Below are 26,435 nucleotides of genomic sequence, written 5' to 3' on the forward strand. Positions count from 1 at the left end.
AAAGTTTTCTAAAGATGATTATACCCTAGTAGAATTATGTTCAAAAAGTTTTATTTTTCAAATGTTTCATTTTAAGAATATTCATAATTTTCCAATGGTTAGTGGGGTCAATTCAACATTCATTTTCAACCTCAGTGATGAGAAAATTCCCAGAAGCAAGATCGAGAGTTTTTCCTCAAACTAACAATTTTATAACAGTGTATGTGGCGTTCGTTGAGAAAAGTCCATTCATCTCAAAATCGAATTTTGAAGTACTTTCGAACATCATTCGTCAAGCCATTAAATGTACTGAAAATTTTTGTACAAACATTAATTTAAAAATGTACTAGTTTATGGCCAGCTCCTGGGAATATTTTCTGGTGCCAATAGGGATGAGATTCTTGCCTGATCTGATCCAAATCGGCCATATCAGGTGACAATCATCTAGGTCAGGAAAGCACAAGGCAATAAGCAATAATGCAAACAAAATCTGAGTGTGTATAGTCTGCCATATTATGTATAGATTGACCTAATGAAAAATTTTACCTGTGTTGCCCATATAAAAACAAACACAAAAACATCTGACAGCCATTTTGGCATTTTTTTCTTTTGATTAGTTATTAATTTTACTAGAAAGTCAAACAACAGATATTGGGGTGAAAACAAAAGGTGCCAATGAGTAAGGAACAGGATTTAATCTGATGATTAGCAATTATGATAGGACCCCAAGACCTCATGGGCCCATGAGCACTATCCTTTTGTAGTCCCTCTACCCAAGAACAAATGAGGGTACACACCTGGAACCCGGCCTATGTGCATGTCCATTGGTATCTAGACCAAGCAGATGGAGGAAAAACACTACTCCTTCTTCATTTAGTTTATCAAATAGTGTTTGGTTGTTGTGGGCAGATCTGAAGAAATTCTAAAAGACAAAGAATAATCATATATTGCATTAGTCCCCAAATTTGCAGTGCATTAATACATATAATTCCAACAAACTGTATTATCAACTATTATCAACTACTTAAAGCGGCTCTTCGGTCATTTTTTCATCTTTCCATCTATTAAATCCTCTGCCCTTGTTGTTTTAACTTTGGATAGTAAAACTTTTTTTTTCTGTCATTAAATACCTTAGACAACCCACTTTCTCTTTCTTGTCTGGTAAAACAATTAGGCTAATGACATCATGCACAGCTCTCTCACTCTCTTAACCAGAAAGGAAGGGGGGTATGAGTCACAGAAAAGCTGCAGAGCTGGAGGAGGCTGGATTAGAGCCGAGATAACAGGAGACTGCAGAGATTCATTCATCCACAGGAGGAGAAATGTGTAGGCAAGCAGTGTTGTGAATGTGTTTGTCTGCTTGTATGTATGTGTGTCTGTGTGCCTCTGTGTAAATCCAGGAAGTTAATAGGCAGCAGCTTCAGCTGCCCATAGTTAAAATGGCTGCAGCCAGACTTCGTAGAGGGAGATTTCTGCAGCATATTTGGCAAGTACAGAATCACAGTATATATAAAATATGCAAAGTGGTTGGAGGAAACTTTGGAATGGCAAGGATGTTTTTATTACAAATTATGTGAGCAGACTGCAGATCCTTTTTAACCCCTTCCTCCCAACATCCTTAAAAGGCCCATTTTTTTCATGCTGAAAAAAAAGACATTTTTTTTTCTTTTTACGGTAGATGTAAGATCTGATGTCTTTTTGACCCCAGATCTCACATTAAAGAGGTTCTGTCCTGCTTATTTCAATTACAAGGGATGTTTACATTCCTTGTAACAGGAATAAAAGTGATAAAACATTTTTTTTTAAAGGGACAGTGTAAAAATAAAAGGTAAAATAAAAAAGAAAATAAAAAATTTAAATCGCCCGGTCCCTCTGTGCTCGCCCGCAGAAACAAATCGCACCCGCATATGTAAACGGTGTTCAAACCAAACGTGAGATATCGCCAAAATCGTTAGCACGAGCGCAATAATTCTAGTCCTAGACCACTCCTGTAACTCTAAACTGGTAGCCTGTAGAAATTTTTAAAGTGTCCCCTATAGTGATTTTTAAGTACCAATGTTTGTCGCTATTCCACGAGCGTGCAGAATTTTGAAGCATGACATGTTGGGTATCTTTTTACTCAGCGTAACATTATCTTTCACATTATAGACTAACTTTATAGGCTAACCTTACTGTGTTCTTATGCTTTTAATTAACCACTTAAGCCCCGGAGGATTTGGCTGCTAAAGGACCAGGGGTTTTTTTGCGATTTTTTACTGCGTGACTTTAACAGACAATTGCGCGGTCGTGCGACGCTGTACCTAAACGAATTTGACGTCCTTTTTTTCCCACAAACAGAGCTTTCTTTTGGTGGTATTTGATCACCTGTGCGATTTTTTGATCACGCGCTATAAACAAAAAAAGAGCGTAAATTTTGCAAAAATAACAATATTTTTCACATTTTTTTATATGAAATTCCCCCAAAAAAAAAGTAAAAATCAAAATTTTTTAACATTTTTCGGCCAATTTGTTTTATGCTACCTATATTTGGTAAAAAAAAAATCGCAAAAAGCGTATTTTGATTGGTTTGCGCAAAAGTTATCGCGTTTACTAACAAAGGGAAAGATTTTTGTCATTTTTGGTGTTTTTTTTTTTAACGCGTAATGGCGGCGATCTGCGATTTTTTTTCGGTACTGCGACATAGCGGCGGACAGATCGGACCCTTGACTGACATTTTTGACACTTTTGGGGTTACCAGTGACATTACTGCAGTAATCAGTGCTATACATATGCACTGTTACTGCAAAAATGACACTGGCAGGGAAGGGGTTAACTTTATTGGACAGGGAGGGGTTAAGTGTGTCCTAGGGGCGTGATTCTAACTGTGTAGGGACATTCCTATTGGTGTAAAAGCAAAGATCAACCGTTCTACATAGTAGAACGGACAGATCTTCACTTTTACACAGGGAGAACTGACAGGCAGCTTGTTTACACAAGCTGCTCTGTCTTTCTCCCTTCACAGGAGCGATCGCAGTGTGACTGGCGGACATCGAGTCCGCCGGTCACACGCACTGACTTGCCTGTGAACGAGCCGCGGCGGGCGCGCGCCCGCCCGCGATAGGCTCGCAAGTCAGTGACAGGCGAGTGACGTACCGATACGTCACTCTGCCTGGCCGGGGCTGACCGCCGCAGTATATAGTCGTGCGGCGGTCGGCAACCGGTTAAAAAAAGGGTATGTTTTTTTTTTTTAAATTGTGTTTGTAAGACCGCTGCGCAAATATGGTGTGACAATGTATTGCAACAATCTCCATTTTATTCTTTAGGGTCTCCGCTAAAAAAAATTATATAATGTTTGGGGGTTCCAAGTAATTTTCTAGCAAAAAATATAGATTTTAACTTGTAAACAAGTATCAGAAATAGGCCTGGTCCTTAAGTGGTTAATAAAGGTTAAAACAAAAAATCAGCACATATTATTTATAAAGTACAATTAAATCCTTTTTACTATTTTGCATATTTGTAGGTTTATTTCTACCAGAGTTTTTACCTAGTGATCTAATCCAACTATACTGGGAACCTCTTTTTGTAAAGGCATCTTTCATATGCTCTCAAACAATTAGATCTCTTTTGCATCTATGAAAACTGACACAGAGCTTAGCTTTCAAACCAAATAATAACAGTAGTAACAACATATGACTATTTGTCACTGACCTTCACGTTGTCATATACCCAAGTGTCCAGTTTAGTAGCATCTTCTGATGCAAAGTCCTCACTTGATGCGGCGTAACAATGTGTAAATACATGATCCCCACCGGCACCTGAAAATACATTTTTTTACAAGCTGTAATCCGAAATGGTTACAATATGAGCAAAAGATTTCCAGAAAACTACAATACATGACTCTCCAGCTGGTGACCTCCACTGGATGCACACACCAAGAACCAGTGGACGAAAAGGGATGGAGTTGGAATCCTATCAGCACAAAGTACTTTCCAAGCTCTTCCTTCACCTCCATCTCTATAGCTCTTATCCATGATGACTTCCCTGCTTGGCTACAATACAATCTCGCCTCTGAAATACCCACGATCATTCTTGGTGACTTCAACACTGCTGTTAATGTTACCACACTGGCTACCACTAAATTCCACAAACTAAACTCATCTTTGAACCTAACACAATGAATACATACACAGACAGTAACAAGCTTGACCTTTTATGAAGCAAATAACCCTTGCTCAAACTTCTAAATATTGTGTCCAAATCACCACTTTTTGCTGTCGCTTGCAATATAATGTGTGCTTACATATAAAGTACCACTATGTGCATTCTAACAAAATAATTGTGAACAAATAAAAAGTTCAATTGCCAACCAAGTCCCCTTGTGTTGGTTTGTTGTGCTTCACATCCACTTTAAGGTGATAAACCCGACTTTCTGTGTGATCCACTACCAGCAATACCAAAGTTATCATTTGACCTATGCGTAGAGTAAGTAGGTCAAAATGTGTCTTCCCCTTTAAGGAGTAGATGGATATCAAATTGTTCAGTACAGTCTTCTAGTGGATTCATACATGTATCCTCCTGTTCTCTAATTGCTCTTTCAATTTTTTTTCCAAAGGTGGTTTTTCCATACCGTCCTATTTTACATTCCCCACAACAGGTGCACAGGAGGACATTAAAGTAAAAAAATCTTATTGCTTTCCATTAAAATCCCATACATTTTAGTAAAAAAATCAAAGGGCAGTGCTATGGACATCATCACGTTCAAACCCAGAGGTAAAACAATTTTACTCAGAGCGTGACCGTTGAACTATACATCTTTAAGGGGGAAGTATACATTTTAATTTTTTTTATTAAATGAATAGCCTTTTATTGGAAAGCACTATTTTTTTCTTTTTTTTTACTTAAGTTTCCTCCTGAGCACCTGTTATGGGTAACGTACAGTATATTAGTACGATACGGAAAGAAGTTACTACCTTTGGAAAAATATTGGGAGTTTAAAAGCATTAGGAGAACATGGAGTATAAATGGTGATACATGCATCCAGTAGAAGACTGCAGTGAACAACTTGATATCCATCTGCCCTTTAAAGGGGAAGGTGCATTTTGACCTATTGTATTAATAGGTCAAACAATAAGTTAGAAGTAGAACTATAGGCAAATGTTTTTTTGTTTTTTTCATTTTCAATAGAGCAAGGGAGGATTATAACTGCTGTCAGAATATTTTTTTTTTGCCATCTGTGCCCCATTGGGGAGATGTCCCTTCATTTCCTGTCTCATAGCCAAACAGGAGGTGAGAGTAAATCCCTGCAAATTAAGGGAATTGCTTGGGCCCAACCAGGTCACCAGAATTAGCGTCCCCATTGGAAGACTTCCTCTCTATTACTTTACTGGGGACAACACAAAATTTGGGATTTTCCTTTACTTTACTTTCACTTTCAATGATAATAGTAAACAAGGCAAATAGAGAGGGCGAATCTCCTTTAAGGAGGAACCGACAGCAATAAACAATTACAAGCATTCTAATCCCTCTCCAGTGCATCCAAAATTAAAAAAAAAAATGTTTTGCCTTTCGTTACTCTTTGAGAGTTTGGTGTGGCTTGTGGTGGATCACATGGGGAGTCATGTTTATCACATTAAAGTGGATGTGGAGCACACAAAAAAATAATAAAAACACCACAAGAGGACTTTGTGGGAATTTAACTGTTTATTTGTTTATTCACAATTATTTTATTAGTATGCAAATAGTGGTACTTTATATGTAAGCTATATTGATTGTAAGGTTTTACCAGCATACAGATTGATTTTCTGCATATAATTCTGTGATATATGATTGAATGTTTGGTGATAGGTAGTATTGTATTATAGTTGACATAAATGGATTTTTGTAAAATCTTACCGTAAAATCCTTTTCTCTTAGCTCATCGACAGACGTAGTCCTCGGTGATACACCACCTTCGGGTTATGTTACCTCCGCAGGAGCAGGACTAGACAGGAAATTAAAAAGCTCTGGCCACACCCTAGGGGCAGTCCCAGAGGGTATATCCTCTCTCTCTCTGCCTCAGCAAATCAGTTATGTGAAAAAGCAGTGCTTAGAGAATTTAACCCAACCCAACTCCAAAACAGAGGGGCGGGGACTACGTCTGTCGATGAGCTAAGAGAAAAGGATTTTACGGTAAGATTTTACAAAAATCCATTTTTCTCTAGCGCTCATCGACAGACGTAGTCCTCGGTGATACACCACCTTCGGGACGTCCCAGAGCAGTATCACAACTGAGGGGTGGGAAAATGGAAATCAAATCCCAATCTAGAAGGCCCAACCGGTGCCAACTAGAAGTTTACAATGCTCATCCTTAATGATGAGACTCAACAAAAAAATTTTCAAACAGAAAAAAACCCTCGAGGTAGACCACCGGTCTCCTCAAATTGCGGCCTGCAAAACCTTGCGGCCAAATGAGGCATCCGCCGATGCCGTCACATCAATTTTATAGAATTTAGTAAAGGTATGTACCGACGACCAAGTGGCCGCCTTACATACCTGGACCACTGACGCCTGATGGCGAAAGGCCCAGGAAGTACTGAGCGCTCGAGTGGAGTGCGCCCTAACAGGGAACGGAGGACTCTGACCCTTAATAGAATAAGCCTGTACCACCGTTTGTCTAATCCATTTGGCAATGGTCGCGGCAGATGCAGGCAAACCCTTTCTGGGGCCATCCGTGATCACAAAAAGTGAATCCGTCTTACGGAATGATTCCGTAGCTTTCAGGTATACCCTGATTGCCCGAACCACATCCAAGGAATGCAACGCATGTTCCCGATGATGCTTGGGCTGAGGACACAAGGAAGGCAGTACAATATCTTCATTCAGATGAAAATCTGAAACCACCTTAGGAAGAAAAGATGGCTTAGGATGAAGTACTACCTTATCCCTATGAATCACTAGGTATGGGGACTGGCATGATAATGCAGCCAGTTCTGACACCCTGCGAGCAGAAGTAATAGCCACCAAGAAGACCACCTTCTGGGATAAAGTAAGCAAGGGAATCTCCCTGATGTTTTCAAAGGGAGGTTTCTGTAGAACCGACAAAACCAAATTAAGATCCCAGGGCGGTAAGGGCGCGCGGACTGGAGGAGCCAGGTGCCGCACCCCCTGGATGAAATTCCGCACCAAGGATTTGGTAGCTAAAGGTTTCTGAAAGAAGATTGCTAATGCTGAAACTTGACCCTTGATGGTGCTCAAGGCTAGCTTCTGCTCAACCCCTTGTTGCAAAAAGGCCAATATTCGAGACACCGAATAGGTACGTGGAGGAAATCCTAAAGATTCGCACCACGCAATGTAAGTCTTCCATGTGTGATAATAGACTTTGCTGGAAGTCGCTTTCCTTGCTTTAATAAGGGTAGGAATGACTGAAGTAGACAAACCTCTGTCCTTCAGTACTTGGGTCTCAATGGCCAGGCCATTAAAACCAGCGACTGTAAAGCACGAAGGTAAATAGGTCCTAGAGACTACAGACACTCCCTGAGACGAAGTTCCCACGGAACGTCTGCGACTAACATGTCCAAGTCGGCCAGGCCGGCTTGAAGAGGCCAGCCTAGAATTTCTAGGACCACTGGCGCTGATAGGATCTGAACCAGGCGTCCCTAGGGCTATCTGGCCCCGACCATCCGAGAAAGTCTGGTCGTTTTCTGTTCCCACACATTTATCAGATACCTGATAGTTATCAGGAAAGGTGATCTTTTCTGGTTGAACCTCAGGGACCGAAGTCACCCGACTAGAGGCTACTTGGCCTATCTGGTCAATCAGATCCGATTCCTGTGAGGTATCGGGACTAATCTTAGGAAAAGGTAAAGGAAAAGATCTATACAGGGAACGGTAACTACCGCTTCCTGTACTTAAATGTTGGAAGGGAAGAATCGCACCGGTAGTAGTGGTAGATGCTCGATCTAATGTCCTGAATACCGGTGAAAACGTCCCCCCACCCTGAAATCGGGTGGGGGCGCACCTTCAGGCTGTGTACTCCTTTACTTCGGGTTTGGCTGGGTTGGTCCTCTGCTTGTCCGACCATCCCTTCTTGAACCCTCCTGGAGGAGTCTTGCCTTTCCCGGGAGTACCAGCCGGGCGCCCTTTATGGGCGGTAAAGAAAGGTCCTCGCTTGTTGCGAGGTCCCTTAACTTTTGCAGCCTGTGGCAAAAAAGTACTCTTGCCCCCGGTGGCATCCTTAATGATTTCATCTAGGTTGGCTCCAAATAGACGATTCCCCTGAAAAGGGAGATTGGTCAAAGTCTTTTTGGAACCTAGGTCAGCTGACCAGCATTTTAACCACAGCACACGTCTGAGGATCACTGCTAACTTAGATGCATGCCCTAACAAGGGAGTAGTGTCCAAGGCTGCGTCACAGATAAACCGTAGCCCTTGTATGATCTGTTCTATCAAATCAGATGTCTCCTGGGGAATATCTTTTCCCCTAAGATCTTGGCGTACCATTTTCGCCCATTCCGTAAGTGTCTGGGAAACTAGACCAATAACAATTACTGGTCTAAATGCTGACCCTATCAGAGAAAAGATAGTGCGGGACTCCGCTTCTATCTTTCGATCCACCGGATCCTTAAAGGACGAAGTGTCCTCCACTGGAATAACCGTGGCTTTATTCAGCCTGGAAATAGGCGGATCCACGACTGGTGGTACCGTCCATTTCTTAATGATGGATTCCTCAAACGGATAGCGTCTAGCAATACGCTTGGAAATAGTAAAGGTACGTTTAGAATGCTCCCATTCTCCTTTAATCTGATTACCAAAACATTTAGGTACAGGAAAAGCCTTCGCCGTCTTGATGGGCTTATTAGTCCCAAAAGGCCTCTCTGTTTCAGTTGCCTCTGCCGGTAAAGCCTCAAGTTTTAAGGTTTCTTGCACTGCCACAACTAGTGCGTCCACCAATGCTTCTTCCTGAATTATAGCAGGAGAAGAAGCGTCCTCCTCACTGTCTGAGGGGGCTTTACCTGGGATAACAGCCCTTGCAGAGGAACCTGCAACTGCAGTGACCATCTCTGAATCAGAGTCAGAGGTGTCAGATAGTATAGGGGTAGGCGGGGGTCGCTTCCTTGACCCCCGTCCCTGACAGGCCGCCTCCACCTGAGCCACCATAGACTCCAAAATTGCTGTAAATGACTCTATACTCTGTGCACCGGCGGGTCCCGAGGCCCCCTCGAGGGAAACAGGTGGGGGAATATGTGTGGCAGGGTCCATAATAACTCCAGTTACTTCCTGGATGATATAATTCAAAAGTAAAGAAAAAACTTTTTTTTTTTTTTTTTTTTTTTTGACCCTCAGTGCCACAAAAAAACCCCTTAGTGTTACCTGCTAGGGATCCCTATCGATCGAGAGAGAGAGAGAGATAGACCCCCAGGCTCACCACTTGATGTTCAGAGTTAAACTGCAACAGCTTACAGCGCTGTCTTAGACAAACAGGAAGTCTTTTGGCTGGCTGCCCAGGAAGAAGGGAGGCGGCTCCGCCCCTCTGCACGCCTTCCGGCGCCTCCCCCAAGCTCCACGAGGTGTAGAATCACCTCAAACATGGCCGCCCCCATGCTGGAGACACGAGGCTACGCCAAAATGGCGGCTCGTGCGATCCAGCAAAAAAAATGGCGGCGGCCTGTGCTGACTAGCGGTGTGCTGCAGGCACACAACACTCTCTCTGCATGGGGATATGGCGTGGTTGGCGGTACCGGCCCTGGCGGACCGCATGGCCGTTCGGGAGGCCTGCTAATAGCTGGAGATCTGATTTGGAAGGCAGTCTACATGTCCATGGCTTCTGACTGGTAGGTAGCTTATACTTAACCCATAAGATTCCCAGAATGCCACAGATTACATCTTTAAAACATGTATACAATAGATTGTTAGCTCCCAAACCAAGCCTCCTGGCTTTTTGCACACATAAAATCACACTCAAAGTAGGAGGATTTGTGACATGTTATAGGATAGAAAGAACTCTTTCTTACCATACAGAGAGGGGCCCGCGTTCACCACAAAACCCGTCAGGGAAAAAGGGGGAACATACTACTCACCATACCGGAACCAGGCGGGCACCAACTCCTGACAGTACCCCTCTCCACCGGGGCGGGAGGGCTGTCGACCGATACGGACGCCGTGACTCATGGTCTTTGGCGTTTCAGCGAGACGTTTAACTCGCGGGTTCAGTCCTTTTAATGGGACTTTGTCGCGGCCGACCCAGCGCGGAGCTATGGCCTGCACGCGCTCGTAGGCTGAACTGGGGTGACCACCGGATCTCAACATCCAGCCCGTCGCCCAGTTCAGCTTTCTTGCTTGAAGATCTCACAGGAACACTGGAGAAAAAAAGCTGTCTAAAAATCCTTTTAGAAAAAAATTCTTGCCAGGACCTAAGATCCCAGCAAGGTATCTAGGTCCTTACTCCTAACTAGACAGAAAATAACTGATTTGCTGAGGCAGAGAGAGAGAGGATATACCCTCTGGGACTGCCCCTAGGGTGTGGCCAGAGCTTTTTAATTTCCTGTCTAGTCCTGCTCCTGCGGAGGTAACATAACCCGAAGGTGGTGTATCACCGAGGACTACGTCTGTCGATGAGCGCTAGAGAAATAGTAATACACTTGCAGCTCTGGATTACATTTAGTATATAAACTAGCCTTGTTTTCTACCCACTCTGCTAATGGTTACCTGCAGAAACTTTCACCACTTCAACTCTTCTCCTCCCTTTTGTGCTACTGATGACCTCTACAACAAAATCTCACCCATGTCCTGCCCTGCCCTGGCCACTTCTGTCTACAACAGCTAAAATATTAAATAAAACATGCACTCAGGATCACCATAAGGGTTGGTAGTAGAGAGGATAACATCCACAAGATGTTCCTAAAGAGGGAAATGGGATGGGAGGGACAAGGGAAGGGTTAATGGAGCATGATAGGCACTCAGGGTAGTAGCTCTTGTTAGAGGTTTGAGTCAACTCTGTATGCTGATAGGAAAGGAAAAACCGAAAAGAGCGCCTCTAAGTGTAATATTTATTAGCCCAATGGACAGAATAAAACACAAGTGTGAAGATAAAAAGGCTTTAATGTAATATTCCAAATGAAGAGGTGGATGCCAATATCATCAGCTGCTTGCTCCAGCAATGTCCGGGTAGACAGAGGCTAGCTGCTTGATGGTGCTTCCGGGTATGAATGGAGAGCAGCGTGGAGCACATCGGCAGTGAGTGACGTTCCTCGTCTCCGGGATGCTGTACGACACAAGGCGTTTCCAAGCATGCGCCAAGCTCATACGGAGCATGTGCGCTCCTTTTTCAAGTGTACACCTCTCCATCTGGAATACAGGTGCAAGAAAAAGTATGTGAACCCTTTGGAATGATATGGATTTCTACACAAATTGGTCATAAAATGTGATCTGATCATCATCAAGTCACAACAATTAACAATCACAGTCTGCTTAAACTAAAAACAAACAAAGAATGAAATGTTGCCATGTTTTTATTGAACACACCATGTAAACATTCACAGTGCAGGTGGAAAAATGTGAACCCCTAGACTAATGACATCACCAAGAGCTAATTGGAGGGAGATGTCAGCCAACTGGAGTCCAATTGATGAGATGAGATTGGAGGAGTTGGTTACAGCTGCCCTTCCCTATAAAAAAACACACCAGTTCTGGGTTTGCTTTTCACAAGAAGCATTGCCTGATGTGAATGATGCCTCGCACAAAAGAGCTCTTAGAAGACCTACGATTAAGAATTGTTGACTTGCATAAAGCTGGAAAGGGTTATAAAAGTATCTCCAAAAGCCCTGCTGTTCATCAGTCCATGGTAAGACAAATTGTCTATAAATGGAGAAAGTTCAGCACTGCTGCTACTCTCCCTAGAAGTGACCGCCCTGTAAAGATGACTGCAAGAGCACAGCGCAGACTGCTCAATGAGGTGAAGAAGAATCCTAGAGTGTCAGCTAAAGACTTACAAAAGTCCCTGGCAAATGCTAACATCCCTGTTAGCGAATCTACAATATGTAAAACACTAAACAAGAATGGATTTCATGGGAGGATACCACAGAGGAAGCCACTGCTGTCCAAACAAAACATTGCTGCACGTTTACAGTTTGCACAAGAGCACCTGGATATTCCACAGCAGTACTGGCAAAATATTCTGTGGACAGATAAAACCAAAGTTGAGTTGTTTGGAAGAAACACACAACACTATGTGTGGCGAAAAAGAGGCACAGCACACCGACATCAAAACCTCATCCCAACTGTGAAGTATGGTGGTGGGGGCATCATGGTTTGAGGCTGCTTTGCTGCGTCAGGGCCTGGACGGATTACTATCGTCGAAGGAAAAAAAAATTTCCAAGTTTATCAAGACATTTTGCAGGAGAACTTAAGGCCATCTGTCTACCAGCTGAAGCTCAACAGAAGATGGGTGTTGCAACAGGACAATGACCCAAAGCATAGAAGTAAATCAACAACAGAATGTCTTAAACAGAAGAAAATACACCTTCTGAAGTGGCCCAGTCAGAGTCCTGACCTCAACCCGATTGAGATGCTGTGGCATGACCTCAATAAAGCGATTCACACCAGACATCCCAAGGATATTGCTGAACTGAAACAGTTTTGTAAAGAGGGATGGTCAAGAATTACTCCTGACCGTTGTGCACGTCTGATCTGCAACTACAGGAAACGTTTGGTTGTTGCTGCCAAAGGAGGTTCAACCAGTTATTAAATCTAAGGGTTCACATACTTTTTCCACCTGCACTGTGAATGTTTACATGGTGTGTTCAATTAAAACATGTCAACATTTCATTCTTTGTGTGTTATTAGTTTAAGCAGACTGATTGTCTATTGTTGTGACTTTGATGATGCTCAGATCACATTTTATGACCAATTTGTGCAGAAATTCATATCATTCCAAAGGGTTCACATACTTTTTCTTGCAGCTGTATTACATTAGAGCCTTTTTATCTTCACACTTGTGAGTTTGCAACATTTTATTCTGTCCATTGTGCTAATATTACACGTAGAGTAAAATAAAGTTACAGAATAAAACAGTATAAGAATAATACTATAAGTAGAGTGCAGCTGCTCATCTTAACCATCAGGTAATATGTGAGCAAAATTTTGTATATTAAGGCATCGTACTTTGTGCTGAGAAATTCACTCACTCAGAGATTGGTATGTCGGAAAGATCGCTTAAGACTTGTTGTAAAGGAAAAGCTTTGTGAAATTGGTGCTCTGGTTTAATTCAGTATTGTTAGGCAATTACAAAAAAAAGGAGGGGATAGGGAAAGATGCAAAGGGAAGACAAGAAAAAAGAGAGGCAAAGAGACACACACACTCCATTGCGGCTAAGGGGTAATTGTATCCAGTGAACCAAACCCTCAGCCCACCTGGCAAACTCCGCAGAATATCGGAACATGGAACATGAGGTCCAAGTGATAGAGAATTGTTCCTCTTTTCCGGTTTCCAGAGCCAACAGCCGCTCCAGGTCTATAATACAATCTACCTCAAATGGCCCAATCATCCAGGGAAGGCATATCTGATGATCTCCAATATCGAGGAATCACTGCCCTAGTTGCGGCCATGAAATGTCGCAGGACATCTTTTTTTAATTGATTTGAGAGAGCCTGGGATCATAGACAATAGGGCTATCTCTGGTGAGGGTTGGATAGAAGTCGCCATCAGCCTGCAGTACAAAGCAAAGATCGTTTCCCATAGTTTCCAAACGGGAGGGCATTCCCACCATATGTGGAGCAGGGTACATCTAGTAGACAAGCATCACCAACAAGTATCTGGCAGGGAAGGGTCAATATATTTAATAGCAAAAGGACATCTGTACCATCTAGTCACCACTTTAAACCCTTTTTCTTGGGTTTTAGTTGCTAGAGAGAGCTTATGTATCAAAATGAAGCATTTTTGCCAGTTCATAAGTGAAATAGTATGTTGTAGCTCTTTTTCCCACACCCACGTGTATGGTGGGAGGTCAGGAGAAGAAGCATTAAGCAGTAGGGAATAAAATTGGGAGACAACATGAGTTGGGGGATCGGCCTGCAAGAGCATATCTTCAAATCCTGATGGTTCAGATAGAATATCTGATAAGGAAGGAAGATTACGGAGGTATGATAAAACTTGTTGTCTCTGAAACCCCCCTTTTGGATGTTGGGGGGGTAACCAGGTTTGGGAGTCCGTCATTAAAGGCGGGTAAGCACGAAGGACTTGGGCTAGGCATCTGTGATCTTCCTTACACCATGGTCCGAACCCCGTCCCACTAACAGCCGGTGGAAAGGCCAGAGTCCCAAAAAAGGGAGTCAAAGGTTCTGTTTAGATATGGCCCCGGATGATGTCAAGCGGTCCCAAATCTGAATTGTCTGATGAGTAAGGTCACTGGAGAGTGGCGTGTCTTTAGGAAAGACAGCAGGTGTCCACAGCAAAGCACAGAGATCAATTGAGTTCAGGTGGTGTTCCAGTTGGACCCAAAGTTTGGATGAGGGATGGTGAAACCAGTCCACTATACAAGTAAGTACTGCTGACTTGTGGTATAAAGAAGCATCCGGTACTCCAACTCCTCCTCGAACTTTCGAGAGAGAGAGAGTGTTTCATACCTTATCCTTGGACAGGCTGCTTTCCAGATGAATTTAGAGAACATCCGGCGGAGCTTCCTGAAATATGAGGTAAATAGAAATACAGTGCATTGCAAAAGTATTCGGCCCCCTTGAACTTTTTGACCTTTTGCCACATTTTAGGCATCAAACATAAAGATATAAAACTGTAATTTTTTTTGAAGAATCAACAAGTGGGACACAATCATGATGTGGAACGAAATTTATTGGATATTTCAAACTTTTTTAACAAATAAAAAACTGAAAAATTGGGTGTGCAAAATTATTCAGCTCCCTTAAGTTAATACTTTGTAGCGCCACCTTTTGCTGCGATTACAGCTGTAAGTCGCTTGGGGTATGTCTCTATCAGTTTTGCACATCGAAAGATTGAAATTTTTGCCCATTCCTCCTTGCAAAACAGCTCGAGCTCAGTGAGGTTGGATGGAGAGCGTTTGTGAACAGCAGTTTTCAGTTCTTTCCACAGATTCTCGATTGGATTCAGGTCTGGACTTTGACTTGGCCATTCTAACATGGATATGTTTATTGGTGAACCATTCCATTGTAGATTTTGCTTTAGGTTTTGAATCATTGTCTTGTTGGAAGACAAATCTCCGTCCCAGTCTCAGGTCTTTTGCAGACTCCATCAGGTTTTCTTCCAGAATGATCCTGTATTTGGCTCCATCCATCTTCCCATTAATTTTAACCATCTTCCCTGTCCCTGCTGAAGAAAAGCAGGCCCAAACCATGATGCTGCCACCATCATGTTTGACAGTGGGGATGGTGTGTTCAGGGTGATGAGCTGTGTTGCTTTTACGCCAAAAATAAAGTTTTGCATTGTTGCCAAAAAGTTTGATTTTGGTTTCATCTGACCAGAGCACCTTCTTCCACATGTTTGGTGTGTCTCCCAGGTGGTTTGTGGCAAACTTTAAACGACACTTTTTATGGATATCTTTAACCACTTAACGACCGGCGCACGACGATCTACGTCGGCACTCAGCCCCGGCCAGGCAAACTGACGTAGGCCTACGTCAGCACTTTTTGCCGGCCTTGTGCGCGCTCCCGCGCCCCGCAGCCGCCGCCGATGACTCGATTGGGTTCAGAACCGATCAGTCATCAGGTCCAGGCCAATCATTTTTGGTCTGGACCTGTTGATCGGTCCTGCCCAATCAGATCATCCTCTAAGCCTGTGAAATGTAAACACAGGCTTAGAGGAGATGTGCCCTCCCCTCACAACGGTCTTTTTGGATCCAGCGTGAGAGGAGAGCACATCTTACTGTGAGTAATTGCACCAAGCACACCACACACAGCTAGATAGGCACATTTCATCCCCGATCGCCCCCCCCCCAATTAACCCCTACAGCACCTGACACAACACACACTATATACAGCATATAGCAGTTACCTATATACCTGTATAAGTGTGATTTGTGAACAGGTGTAGCACTTGCAACCCCCCCTTTTCCACTCAAATTACCCCCCACCCCCCCAATAAAGATTTAACCCACTGATCCCCCCTGAACCCCCTCTGATCACCGCCGTTAACCCCTACACCCTCTGTCACATCAGCACTAATACAAACGCAATATACAGTATTTTTGTATTTTTGTATTAGTGTCATTGTGATCAGAATTAGCTGTCCCAAGAAGGTTTAGGGTCCCCGCCACCCGCCCAATAAAGATTTAACCACCTGACCCCCCCCTGATCACCCCTACATCCCCTGCCATAACACACACCGTATACAGTATATAGCATTTTGCTATATACCCGTATAAGAGTGATTTGTGGTCAGGTCTAGCGCTTGCGACCCCCCCTTTTCCACTTGAATTACCCGCCACCCCCCCCCTAATAAAGATTTAAGCCCCTGATCCCACCTAATCCCACTCTGATCACCGCTAGTTAACCCCTACACCCTCTGTCACATTAGCACTAATACAAACGTAATATACTGTGTTTTTGTATTTTTGTATTAGTGTGATTGTGATCAGAATTAGCGCAGGCGACTAAGTTTCTGTCCCAAGGAGGTTTAGGGTCCCCCCAAACCGCCCAATAAAGATTTAACCCCCTGACCCCCGCCTGATCACCCCTACACCCCCTGCCACAACACACACTGTATACAGTATATAGCATTTTCTATATACCCGTATAAGTGTGACTTGTGACCAGGTTTAGCGCTTGCCACCGTTTCTTTTATCCGTAGGATACCCGCCAGCCCCTTCCAATAAAGATTTAAACCCCTGATCCCCCCCGATCACATCCCGTTAACCCCTACACCCTCTGTCACATTAGCACTAATACACACATAATATACTGTTTTTACTGTATTTTGTATTAGTGTCATTGTGACTTGAGGTTGCGCTAGCTAGCTAGTTTCTTTCCCAAAGGAGGTTTAGGGTCCCCGCCACCCCCCCAGATCCCCAGCGCATAGTTTAGAAATAACCCCTTGATTACCACACACACACGCACGCACGCACGCACATACACTTCCATTTCTAGTATAGTGTTTGAACAGATCAATATCTGATCTGATCAGAACTATACTAGCGCCCCCATAGTTTAGGGTTCCCAAAACGCAGTGTTTGCAAGGTCAGCACTGATTCCTGCCAGCACCTGCGTTTAACCCTTTCATCCAGGTAAGTGTAGTAATCAATAGATTACTGTCACTTACAAAAAAACACAAGACACAAAACCGCTGTGTTAGCAGAGTCAGGCCTGATCCCTGCTAGCATTAGCAGTTTTTTTGGTAGCGCTTGAAATAGTCTTCGACAACCAGGTGCTTTTATTACCTGTGAGTCGCATCACTGTACGGGTAAATTTAGTTACCAAAATGTCTAAACGTTCGTACAGTGATGAAGCTATTTACAGTATAATGACCATGTCAGGTGAGAGCGATGGGGAAGCCTCACCGGGAGAATCAGGGTCAGTATACGAACCAAATGACAGCAGCGGCTCCCTGACAGATAGCTCCGACGACAGATGGGTCCCTGTTAGACCCAGGCGTACCCGACCCCATTCTGGTGTTGTTGAGATGCAGGAATCGCAGGGTGCTCGTATAGAGCAGAGTGTGGGTACTAGTGCCGCTCATCCTTCTGGCGACCTGGCAAGCGCCAGCGGCCTAGTACACCCTGGACCTAGTACAACCAGCACTGCAGTAAGACCTGGTAACGTGGCGAGTCCCCTAAGTGCAGTTGAAGCTGGTGCGGTGGCTAGCACAAGTAGTGGCCCGCAGCCACCGCGTATTCGAAGACAGGCCCGTAGAGCCCATAGTGCCCTCCCTGATGCGCTGACATATCCCAATTGGCAACCCACTGATTCTACAGCGCCAGTACTTCCCCCATTCACCGCCCAACCTGGAATCCACGTGGAGACAGCTGGTTTTACGCCCCTGAACTTTTATGAGCTGTTCTTCACGGAAGATCTTTTCAGATCTATTGTGGATCAATCAAATTTATATGCACAACAGTTCATCGCCGCCAACCCAAATTCGCCCCTTGCCAGACCATTCGGCTGGAAACCTATAACGGTTTCCGAATTTAAGATCTTTCTGGGCCTTTCCCTCCACATGGGCATAGCTAAACAGAGTGAATTGCGGCTATATTGGTCCACTAGCCCACTTCACCATATGCGCATGTACTCTGCCTCCATGTCCAGGGCGAGATATGAGCAAATTCTGCGATTTATGCATTTCAGCGACAATGAAATCTGTCGTCCTCGGGGAGACCCTGCATACGATCGGCTCCACAAAATTCGGCCCCTCATAGACCACTTCAATCAGTGGTTTGCAGCCTTGTTTACCCCCGAACAAGTTGTCTGCGTTGACGAGTCCCTGATTAAATTTACTGGCCGCCTTGCTATGAAACAGTACCTCCCCAGCAAGCGTGCCAGATACGGGGTCAAACTGTATAAATTGTGTGACAGGGCCACAGGCTATACAGTTAGTTTCCGGGTCTATGAGGGAAAAGATAGCACTGTGGAGCCCCCCAACTGCCCAGACTACATAGGGAGCAGCGGTAAGATCGTTTGGGACTTGGTGTCACCCTTATCCGGAAAGGGGTACCATTTGTACGTGGACAACTTTTATACAAGCGTGCCACTATTTAGTCACCTGCTCGAATTACAAATTGGCGCATGTGGCACCGTGCGACCTAATCGCCGGGGCTTCCCCCAACGGCTTGTAGATTCCCGTCTTAGTCGGGGGGCGAGAGCCTGCTTGAAAACGGACAAATTGCTTGCGGTGAAGTGGAAGGATACACGGGATGTTTATGTTCTGTCCTCCCTTCACGCAGACACGACAATCCAAATCACTACGGCAACTGGCGTTGTGGAGAAACCCCTCTGTGTCCACGAATATAACCTTAACATGGGAGGGGTGGACCTTAACGACCAGCTTTTGGCGCCGTATTTAGTTGCCCGTAAAGCCAGACGCTGGTACAAAAAAGTGTCTGTTTACCTTTTCCAATTGGCGATGCTGAACGCCTTTGTCCTATACAGGGCGTCAGGACGAACTGGATCTTTCCGGGAATTCCAGGAAGAGATCATCCTTGCCTACCTGTACCCAGGAGGCATGCCTGCCCAACTTCCCCTTCCAGATGCAGTGACCCGGCTGCATGAGAGGCATTTTTCTTATGTCCTCCCGAGTACCCCTACCCAAAGATGGCCCCAAAGAAGATGTCGTGTCTGTAGCAGGCGCGGATTTAGGCGTGACACCCGTTATTATTGTCCCAAATGTCCTGACCAACCTGGTCTCTGCATCGGGGAATGTTTTGAGCGCTACCATACACTAGTGGAGTATTAGTGTAGGGCACACAAACACAGGGTCTCGAAGGATGTTGGATGTCCATCGACATTTTGAGAGACCCAAGCTGGAAGAGAAGATCGCAGAAGATCGCAGTCCCTCCCAAATCAAGAAATAAAGGAACAGTCAGAAAGAAAAATAAAAGGATCCAAAAACTGTTGTTGTGTCAGTAATTTTATATGTCCTTCTACTCTTCTTACTGTACATTTAAATGTTCTTTGTTTGTTTTTTCATTCTTTTGTGACCTGTTTCTCTTGCAGGTACTCGTCGGCTACCACGCATTGATTTTATATATTCTGACACAAACAGTGTTTGCGCTCAGCATATATGGATACCTTTGCTGATAGCAGCTGTGGTGATTTTCTGATTTCAGCACTGCAGTTAAAATCCTATTTTGGTATACGTGGATAGTGCCGTGTATACCCATCATTAAATTCAGTGGGTGGTTGTTTGGGCGGTTAATGATGAGAATCCAAAAACTTTTGTTGTGTCAGTCATTTTATATGTCCTACACTTCCCTAATGTACTTTTTTTTAATGTACTTTGTTTTTTCATTCTTTTGTGACCTGTTTCTCTTGCAGGTACTCGTCGGCTACCACGCATTGATTTTATATATTCTGACACAAACAGTGTTTGCGCTCAGCATATATGGATACCTTTGCTGATAGCAGCTGTGGTGATTTTCTGATTTCAGCACTGCAGTTAAAATCCTATTTTGGTATACGTGGATAGTGCCGTGTATACCCATCATTAAATTCAGTGGGTGGTTGTTTGGGCGGTTAATGATGAGAATCCAAAAACTTTTGTTGTTGTCAGTCATTTTATATGTCCTACTCTTCCTAATGTACTTTTTTTTAATGTACTTTGTTTTTTCATTCTTTTGTGACCTGTTTCTCTTGCAGGTACTCGTCGGCTACCACGCATTGATTTTATATATTCTGACACAAACAGTGTTTGCGCTCAGCATATATGGATCTTTGCTGATAGCAGCTGTGGTGATTTTCTGATTTCAGCACTGCAGTTAAAATCCTATTTTGGTATACGTGGATAGTGTCGTGTATACCCATCATTAAATTCAGTGGGTGGTTGTTTGGGCGGTTAATGATGAGTAATACTACGCATTATTCCTGTGCTGATTTCTGATAGGTTCTCTTTTTTTCCGTTCAGCCCACAGGCTGCATGAAAAAAAAAAAAAAACCTATAAGCCAAACAAGGACTAGCAATGTACTGGTACGTTGCTGAACTTTGAGTGGTTATACCAGGATGATGCCTGCAGATTTAGGCATCATCTTGGTATCGTTTTTTACAGCCAGCGGTCGGCTTACATGTAAAAGCAATCCTAGCAGGTAATTGGCCGCTAGACTGCTTTTACATGCAGTGGGAGGGGCCTCCCCCCCCCACCGCCGCCTTCCGCAGCCTTCATTGGTTTTTCTCGGGCTCTCCTGTCCCACCGGTTAACCCAAGAGTGCAGCCGGTGGTTCAGTTATCTAACCATAGAGCTAATTGAAGATTAGAATGGCTCCAATCATCTCTATGGCCTAAGATGCCGGAGGCTACGAGCATTTCATGACTTCTTTTTCGCCAGAAATAAACAGGGCCAATGGGAAATTGGGAAAGTATTTTATCACACCAATTTTGGCATGGTCAGAAGCGTTAAGGTCAGAGGAGAGATCTAGAGTATAAAAGACCCCAATTTTTTAAAAAAAGAGTACCTGTCACTACAGATTGCTATCATAGGGGATATCTAAATTCACTGTGATAGCAATAAAAATGATTTAAAAAAAAAAAATTAAAGGAAAGGTGTCAAAATAACATAAAAAAGCAAAAAAAAAAAAAAATCGAGCCCCCCCCCTTTCCCCCCGTGCTTGCGCGCAATGGCAAACGCAAGCGTTGGTCTAGTGTCATATGTAAACCGCAATTTCAGCATGCAGGTGAGGTATCGCCGCGATCGCCAGATCGAGTGCAGTAATTCTTGCAGTAGACCTCCTCTGTAAGTCTAAAGTGGTAACCTGTAGAGACTTTTAAAGGTTTTTAAAAATGTACGTACGTTTTTGCCGCTGCGCAGGCGTGCGCAATTTTTAAAGCATGTCATGTCAGGTGTCTATGAACTCGGCATAAGATCATCTTTTAAATTTTACCAAAAAAATTGGAATTATATAGTGTATTTGTGCAATAAATTTAAAAAAAAATGTATTTTTTTCGCAAAAATTGCGTTTGGAAAATCTGTGCGCAAATACCGTGTGACAAAAAAATGTGCAACATCCACCATTTTATTCTATAGGGCCTCTGCTTTAAAGAAATATATAATGTTTGGGGGTTCAAAGTAATTTTCTAGTAAAAAAAAATATTTTTTCATAAACAAAAAGGCACAGAAAAGGCTTGGTTTTCAAGCGGTTAGAAGAGTGGGTGATGTGTGGATAAGATTGAGCATAAAATGCCGGGACAGTTCAAACACCCCCCAAATGACCCCTTTTTGAAAAGTAGACACCCAAAGCTATTTGCTGAGAGGCATGGTGAGTCCATGGAATATTTTATATTTTGCTACAAGTGTCGGGAAAATTATTATTTCTTTTTTTTTTATTGTTTTTTTACAGAAAGTTGTCACTAAATGATATATTGCTCACACATGCCATGTGTATATGTGAAATGACACCCCAAAATACATTCTGCTGCTTCTCCTGAGTACAGGGATACCCCATGTGTGAGACTTTTTGGCAGCCTAGCTGTGTACGTGCCCCCGAAAACCAATCCACATCTTCAGGTTTTCTAATGGCGTAAATTGCTGATTTTACCCCTGACTACCCGTCACAGTTTCAGAGGCCCTGAAATTTCAAGATAGCCCAAAACCCCCCCAAATGACCCCATTTTGCAAAGTAGACACTCCAAGCTATTGGCTGAGAAGCATGGTGAGTCCATGGAATGGTTTATATTTTGCCACAAGTTTCGGGAAAATAGTTTTTTTTTATTTTTAGTTTTTTTTTTTACACAAAGTTGTCAGTAAATGATATAATGCTCACCCATGCCATGGGTATATGTGAAATGACACCCCAAAATACATTCTGCTGCTTCTCCTGAGTACAGGGATACCCCACGTGTGAAACTTTTTTGCAGTCTAGCCGAGTACAGGTCCCCGAAAACCAGTCCCCACTTTCATGCTTTCCAAAGGCGTAAATTGTTGATTTCACTCCTGACTACCTATCACAGTTTCGGAGGCCCTAAAATTCCAAGATAGCACAAAACCCCCCCAAATGACCCCATTTTGGAAAGTAGACACCCCAAGCTGTTTGCTGAGAGGCATGGTGAGTCCATGGAATATTTTATATTTTGCCACAAGTTCCGGGAAATATATATATATATATATATATATATTATTTTTTTTTACACAAAGCTGTCAGTAAATGATATATTGCTCACACATGCCATGGGTATATGTGAAATGACACCCCAAAATACATTCTGCTGCTTCTCCTGAGTACAGGGATACCCCATGTGTGAGACTTTTTTGCAGTCTAGCCGAGTACAGGACCCCGAAAACCAACCTCCACTTTCAGGCTTTCCAAGGGCGTAAATTGTTGATTTCACTCCTGACTACCTATCACAGTTTCGGAGGCCCTAAAATTCCAAGATAGCACAAAACCCCCCCAAATGACCCCATTTTGGAAAGTAGACACCCCAAGCTGTTTGCTGAGAGGCATGGTGAGTCCATGGAATATTTTATATTTTGCCACAAGTTCCGGGAAATATATATATATATATATATATTTTTTTTTTTTTTTTTTTACACAAAGCTGTCAGTAAATGATATATTGCTCACACATGCCATGGGTATATGTGAAATGACACCCCAAAATACATTCTGCTGCTTCTCCTGAGTACAGGGATACCCCATGTGTGAGACTTTTTTGCAGTCTAGCCGAGTACAGGACCCCGAAAACCAACCTCCACTTTCAGGCTTTCCAAGGGCGTAAATTGTTGATTTCACTCCTGACTACCTATCACAGTTTCGGAGGCCCTAAAATTCCAAGATAGCACAAAACCCCCCCAAATGACCCCATTTTGGAAAGTAGACACCCTGAGCTATTTGCAGAGAGGCATGTTTAGTGTTTTGCAGATCTCACTTTTTGTCACAAAGTTTTGGAAATTGAAAAAAGAGGAAAAAAAATGCATTTTCCTCTTTTTTCTTCATTTTCCAAAAAAAATGAGAGCTGCAAAATACTCACCATGCCTCTCAGCAAATAGATTGGAGTGTCTACTTTGCAAAATGGGGTCATTTGGGGGGGTTTTGTGCCATCTTGGCCTTTTATGGACTTCAAAAGTGTGATAGGTAGTAAGGAGTGAGATCAACAATTTACGCCCTTAGAAAGCCAGAAGGTGCAGATTGGTTTTCCGGGTCCTGTACGCGGCTAGACTGGCAAAAAGTCTCACACATGGGGTATCCCTGTACTCAGGAGAAGTAGCAGAATGTATTTTGGGGTGTCATTTCACATATACCCATGGCATGTGTGAGCAATATATCATTTACTGACAACTTTGTGTAAAAAAAAAAAAAAAATATATATATATATATATATATATATATATATTTCCCGGAACTTGTGGCAAAATATAAAATATTCCATGGACTCACCATGCCTCTCAGCAAATAGCTTGGGGTGTCTACTTTCCAAAATGGGGTCATTTGGGGGGGTTTTGTGCTATCTTGGAATTTTAGGGCCTCCGAAACTGCGACAGGTAGTGCAGAGGTGACATGAACAATTTACGCCATTAGAAAACCTGAGAGTGTTGATTGGTTTTCGCGGTCCTGTACACAGCTAGGCTCCCAAAAAGTCTCACACATGGGGCATCCCCATACTCAGGAGAAGCGGCAGAATGTATTTTGGGGTGTCATTCCACATATACCCATGTCATGTGTGAGAAATTTATCTTTTAGTGACAACGTTGTGTAAAAAAAAAAATAAAAATAAAAAATTGTAATTTTCCCGAAACTTGTGGCAAAATATAAAATATTCCATGGACTCACTATGCCTCTCAGCAAACAGCTTGGGGTGTCTACTTTCCAAAATGGGGTCATTTGGGGGGGTTTTGTGGTATCTTGACATATCAGGGCCTCCTAAACCGTTATAGGTAGTGAGAAAATGCAATGAAAAATGTACGCCCTTTGAAATTCTGATGGTGGTGATTTGATTTCGGGCTCCCGTACACAGCTATGCTCCCAAAAAGTCTCACATATGTGGTATCCCTGTACTCAGGAGAAGCAGCAGAATATATTTTGGGGTGTAATTACACATATACCCATGGCATGTGTGAGCAATATATCATTTCAATGACAACTTTGTGTAAAAAAAAAAAAAATATTCAATGAGCTTAACATGCCTCTCAGAACATTCCTTAGGATGTCTACTTTCCAAAAAGTGGTAGTTTGGGGGGGTTTTGTACTGCCCCGCCATTTTAGCACTTCATGAAATGAGATAGGCAGTCAGAAATTAAAGCTTCGTAAATTTCAGTATTTACACCATAGTTTGTAGACGCTATAACTTTTGCGCAAACCAATAAAAATACGCTCATTGATTTTTTTTTTGTCAAAGACATGTAGTTAAATATATTTTGGCCAAAAAAAATGACATAAATTGAGTATATTGGATATTTTTTAAAAGACAAAGTTGAAAATGTCATTTTTTTGCAAAATTTTCGCTCTTTTTTTATTAATATCGCAAAAAATAAAAAGCGCAGAGGTGATCAAATACCACCAAAAGAAAGCTCTGTTTGTGGGAAAAAAAGGACGTAAATTTCGTTTAGGTACAGCATTGCATGACCGCGCAATTATCAGTTAAAGTCACGAAGTGCCAAGTTGAAAAAAGGGGTCTGGTCTTTTAGCAGCCAAATCCTCCGGGGCTTAAGTGGTTAAGAAATGGCTTTTTTCTTGCCACTCTTCCATAAAGGCCAGATTTGTGCAGTATACGACTGATTGTTGTCCTATGGACAGAGTCTCCCACCTCAGCTGTAGATCTCTGCAGTTCATCCAGAGTGATCATGGGCCTCTTGGCTGCATCTCTGATCAGTCTTCTCCTTGTATGAGCTGAAAGTTTAGAGGGATGCCCAGGTCTTCGTAGATTTGTAGTGGTCGGATACTCCTTCCATTTCAATATTATCGCTTGCACAGTGCTCCTTGGGATATTTTATGCTTGGGAAATCTTTTTGTATCCAAATCCGGCTTTAAACTTCTCCACAACAGTATCTCGGACCTGCCTGGTGTGTTCCTTGTTCTTCATGATGCTCTCTGCGCTTTAAACGGACCTCTGAGACTATCACAGTGCAGGTGCATTTATACGGAGACTTGATTACACACAGGTGGATTCTATTTATCATCATTAGTCATTTAGGTCAACATTGGATCATTCAGAGATCCTCACTGAACTTCTGGAGAGAGTTTGCTTCACTGAAAGTAAAGGGGCTGAATAATTTTGCACGCCCAATTTTTCAGTTTTTTATTTGTTAACAAAGTTTGAAATATCCAATACATTTTGTTCCACTTCATGATTGTGTCCCACTTGTTGTTGATTCTTCACAAAAAATTACAGTTTAATATCTTTATGTTTGAAGCCTGAAATGTGGCAAAAGGTGGCAAAGTTCAAGGGGGCCGAATACTTTCGCAAGGCACTGTATAGGGATTGTTTGGAATAAGTATAGGAAGCGAAGGGGGGGCATCCATTTTCAAAGCATTTACCCTACCAAACCAGGAGAGCCGTTTGGTTGCATAGGTGGATAAGTCTAACTGGGTTTTGAGAAGCAAAGTTCCCAGAAAAGAGTCGGGAGGCGTTGGACGGTATATTGATTTCTAATTAGCGAATAGAGGTAGAACCAGACTTGAAAGGAAGCCAGGACAAAAATTGTTTAAGGGTCACCTCTGACAATGAGATATTGAGAATTTCCGATTTACTGTGATTTATTTTAAAATTACTCACAGCCCCAAATTCCTTGAATTTCTGTATGATTGAGGGTAATGACAAGTGGGGTTGAGTTACAAACATTAACTGAAGCTGATACAACCACTTAATTTGCCGAGACCTGATGATTTAAATTAGTCAACTCCA

The 26,435-nt window shown here is 42.9% G+C and overlaps 1 protein-coding gene across 1 annotated transcript in view; it reads right to left on the minus strand.

Annotated features, from left to right (window-relative positions):
* The window catches only part of PIGN (phosphatidylinositol glycan anchor biosynthesis class N), a 710,925-nt gene that overhangs the window by 579,253 nt on the left and 105,237 nt on the right, over window positions 1-26,435 (minus strand). The window contains exons 5-6 of the mRNA XM_082259251.1: window positions 3,667-3,773; window positions 777-901 (exon numbers count right to left, since the gene is read on the minus strand). Of these exons, the coding sequence (XP_082115377.1) occupies window positions 777-901; window positions 3,667-3,773 (232 nt within the window). The remainder of the gene's footprint in view (window positions 1-776; window positions 902-3,666; window positions 3,774-26,435) is intronic.

This window comes from Pelophylax lessonae (genome assembly GCF_965119305.1).
Source record: "Pelophylax lessonae genome assembly, chromosome: 5".
NCBI classification, from domain to species: domain Eukaryota; kingdom Metazoa; phylum Chordata; class Amphibia; order Anura; family Ranidae; genus Pelophylax; species Pelophylax lessonae.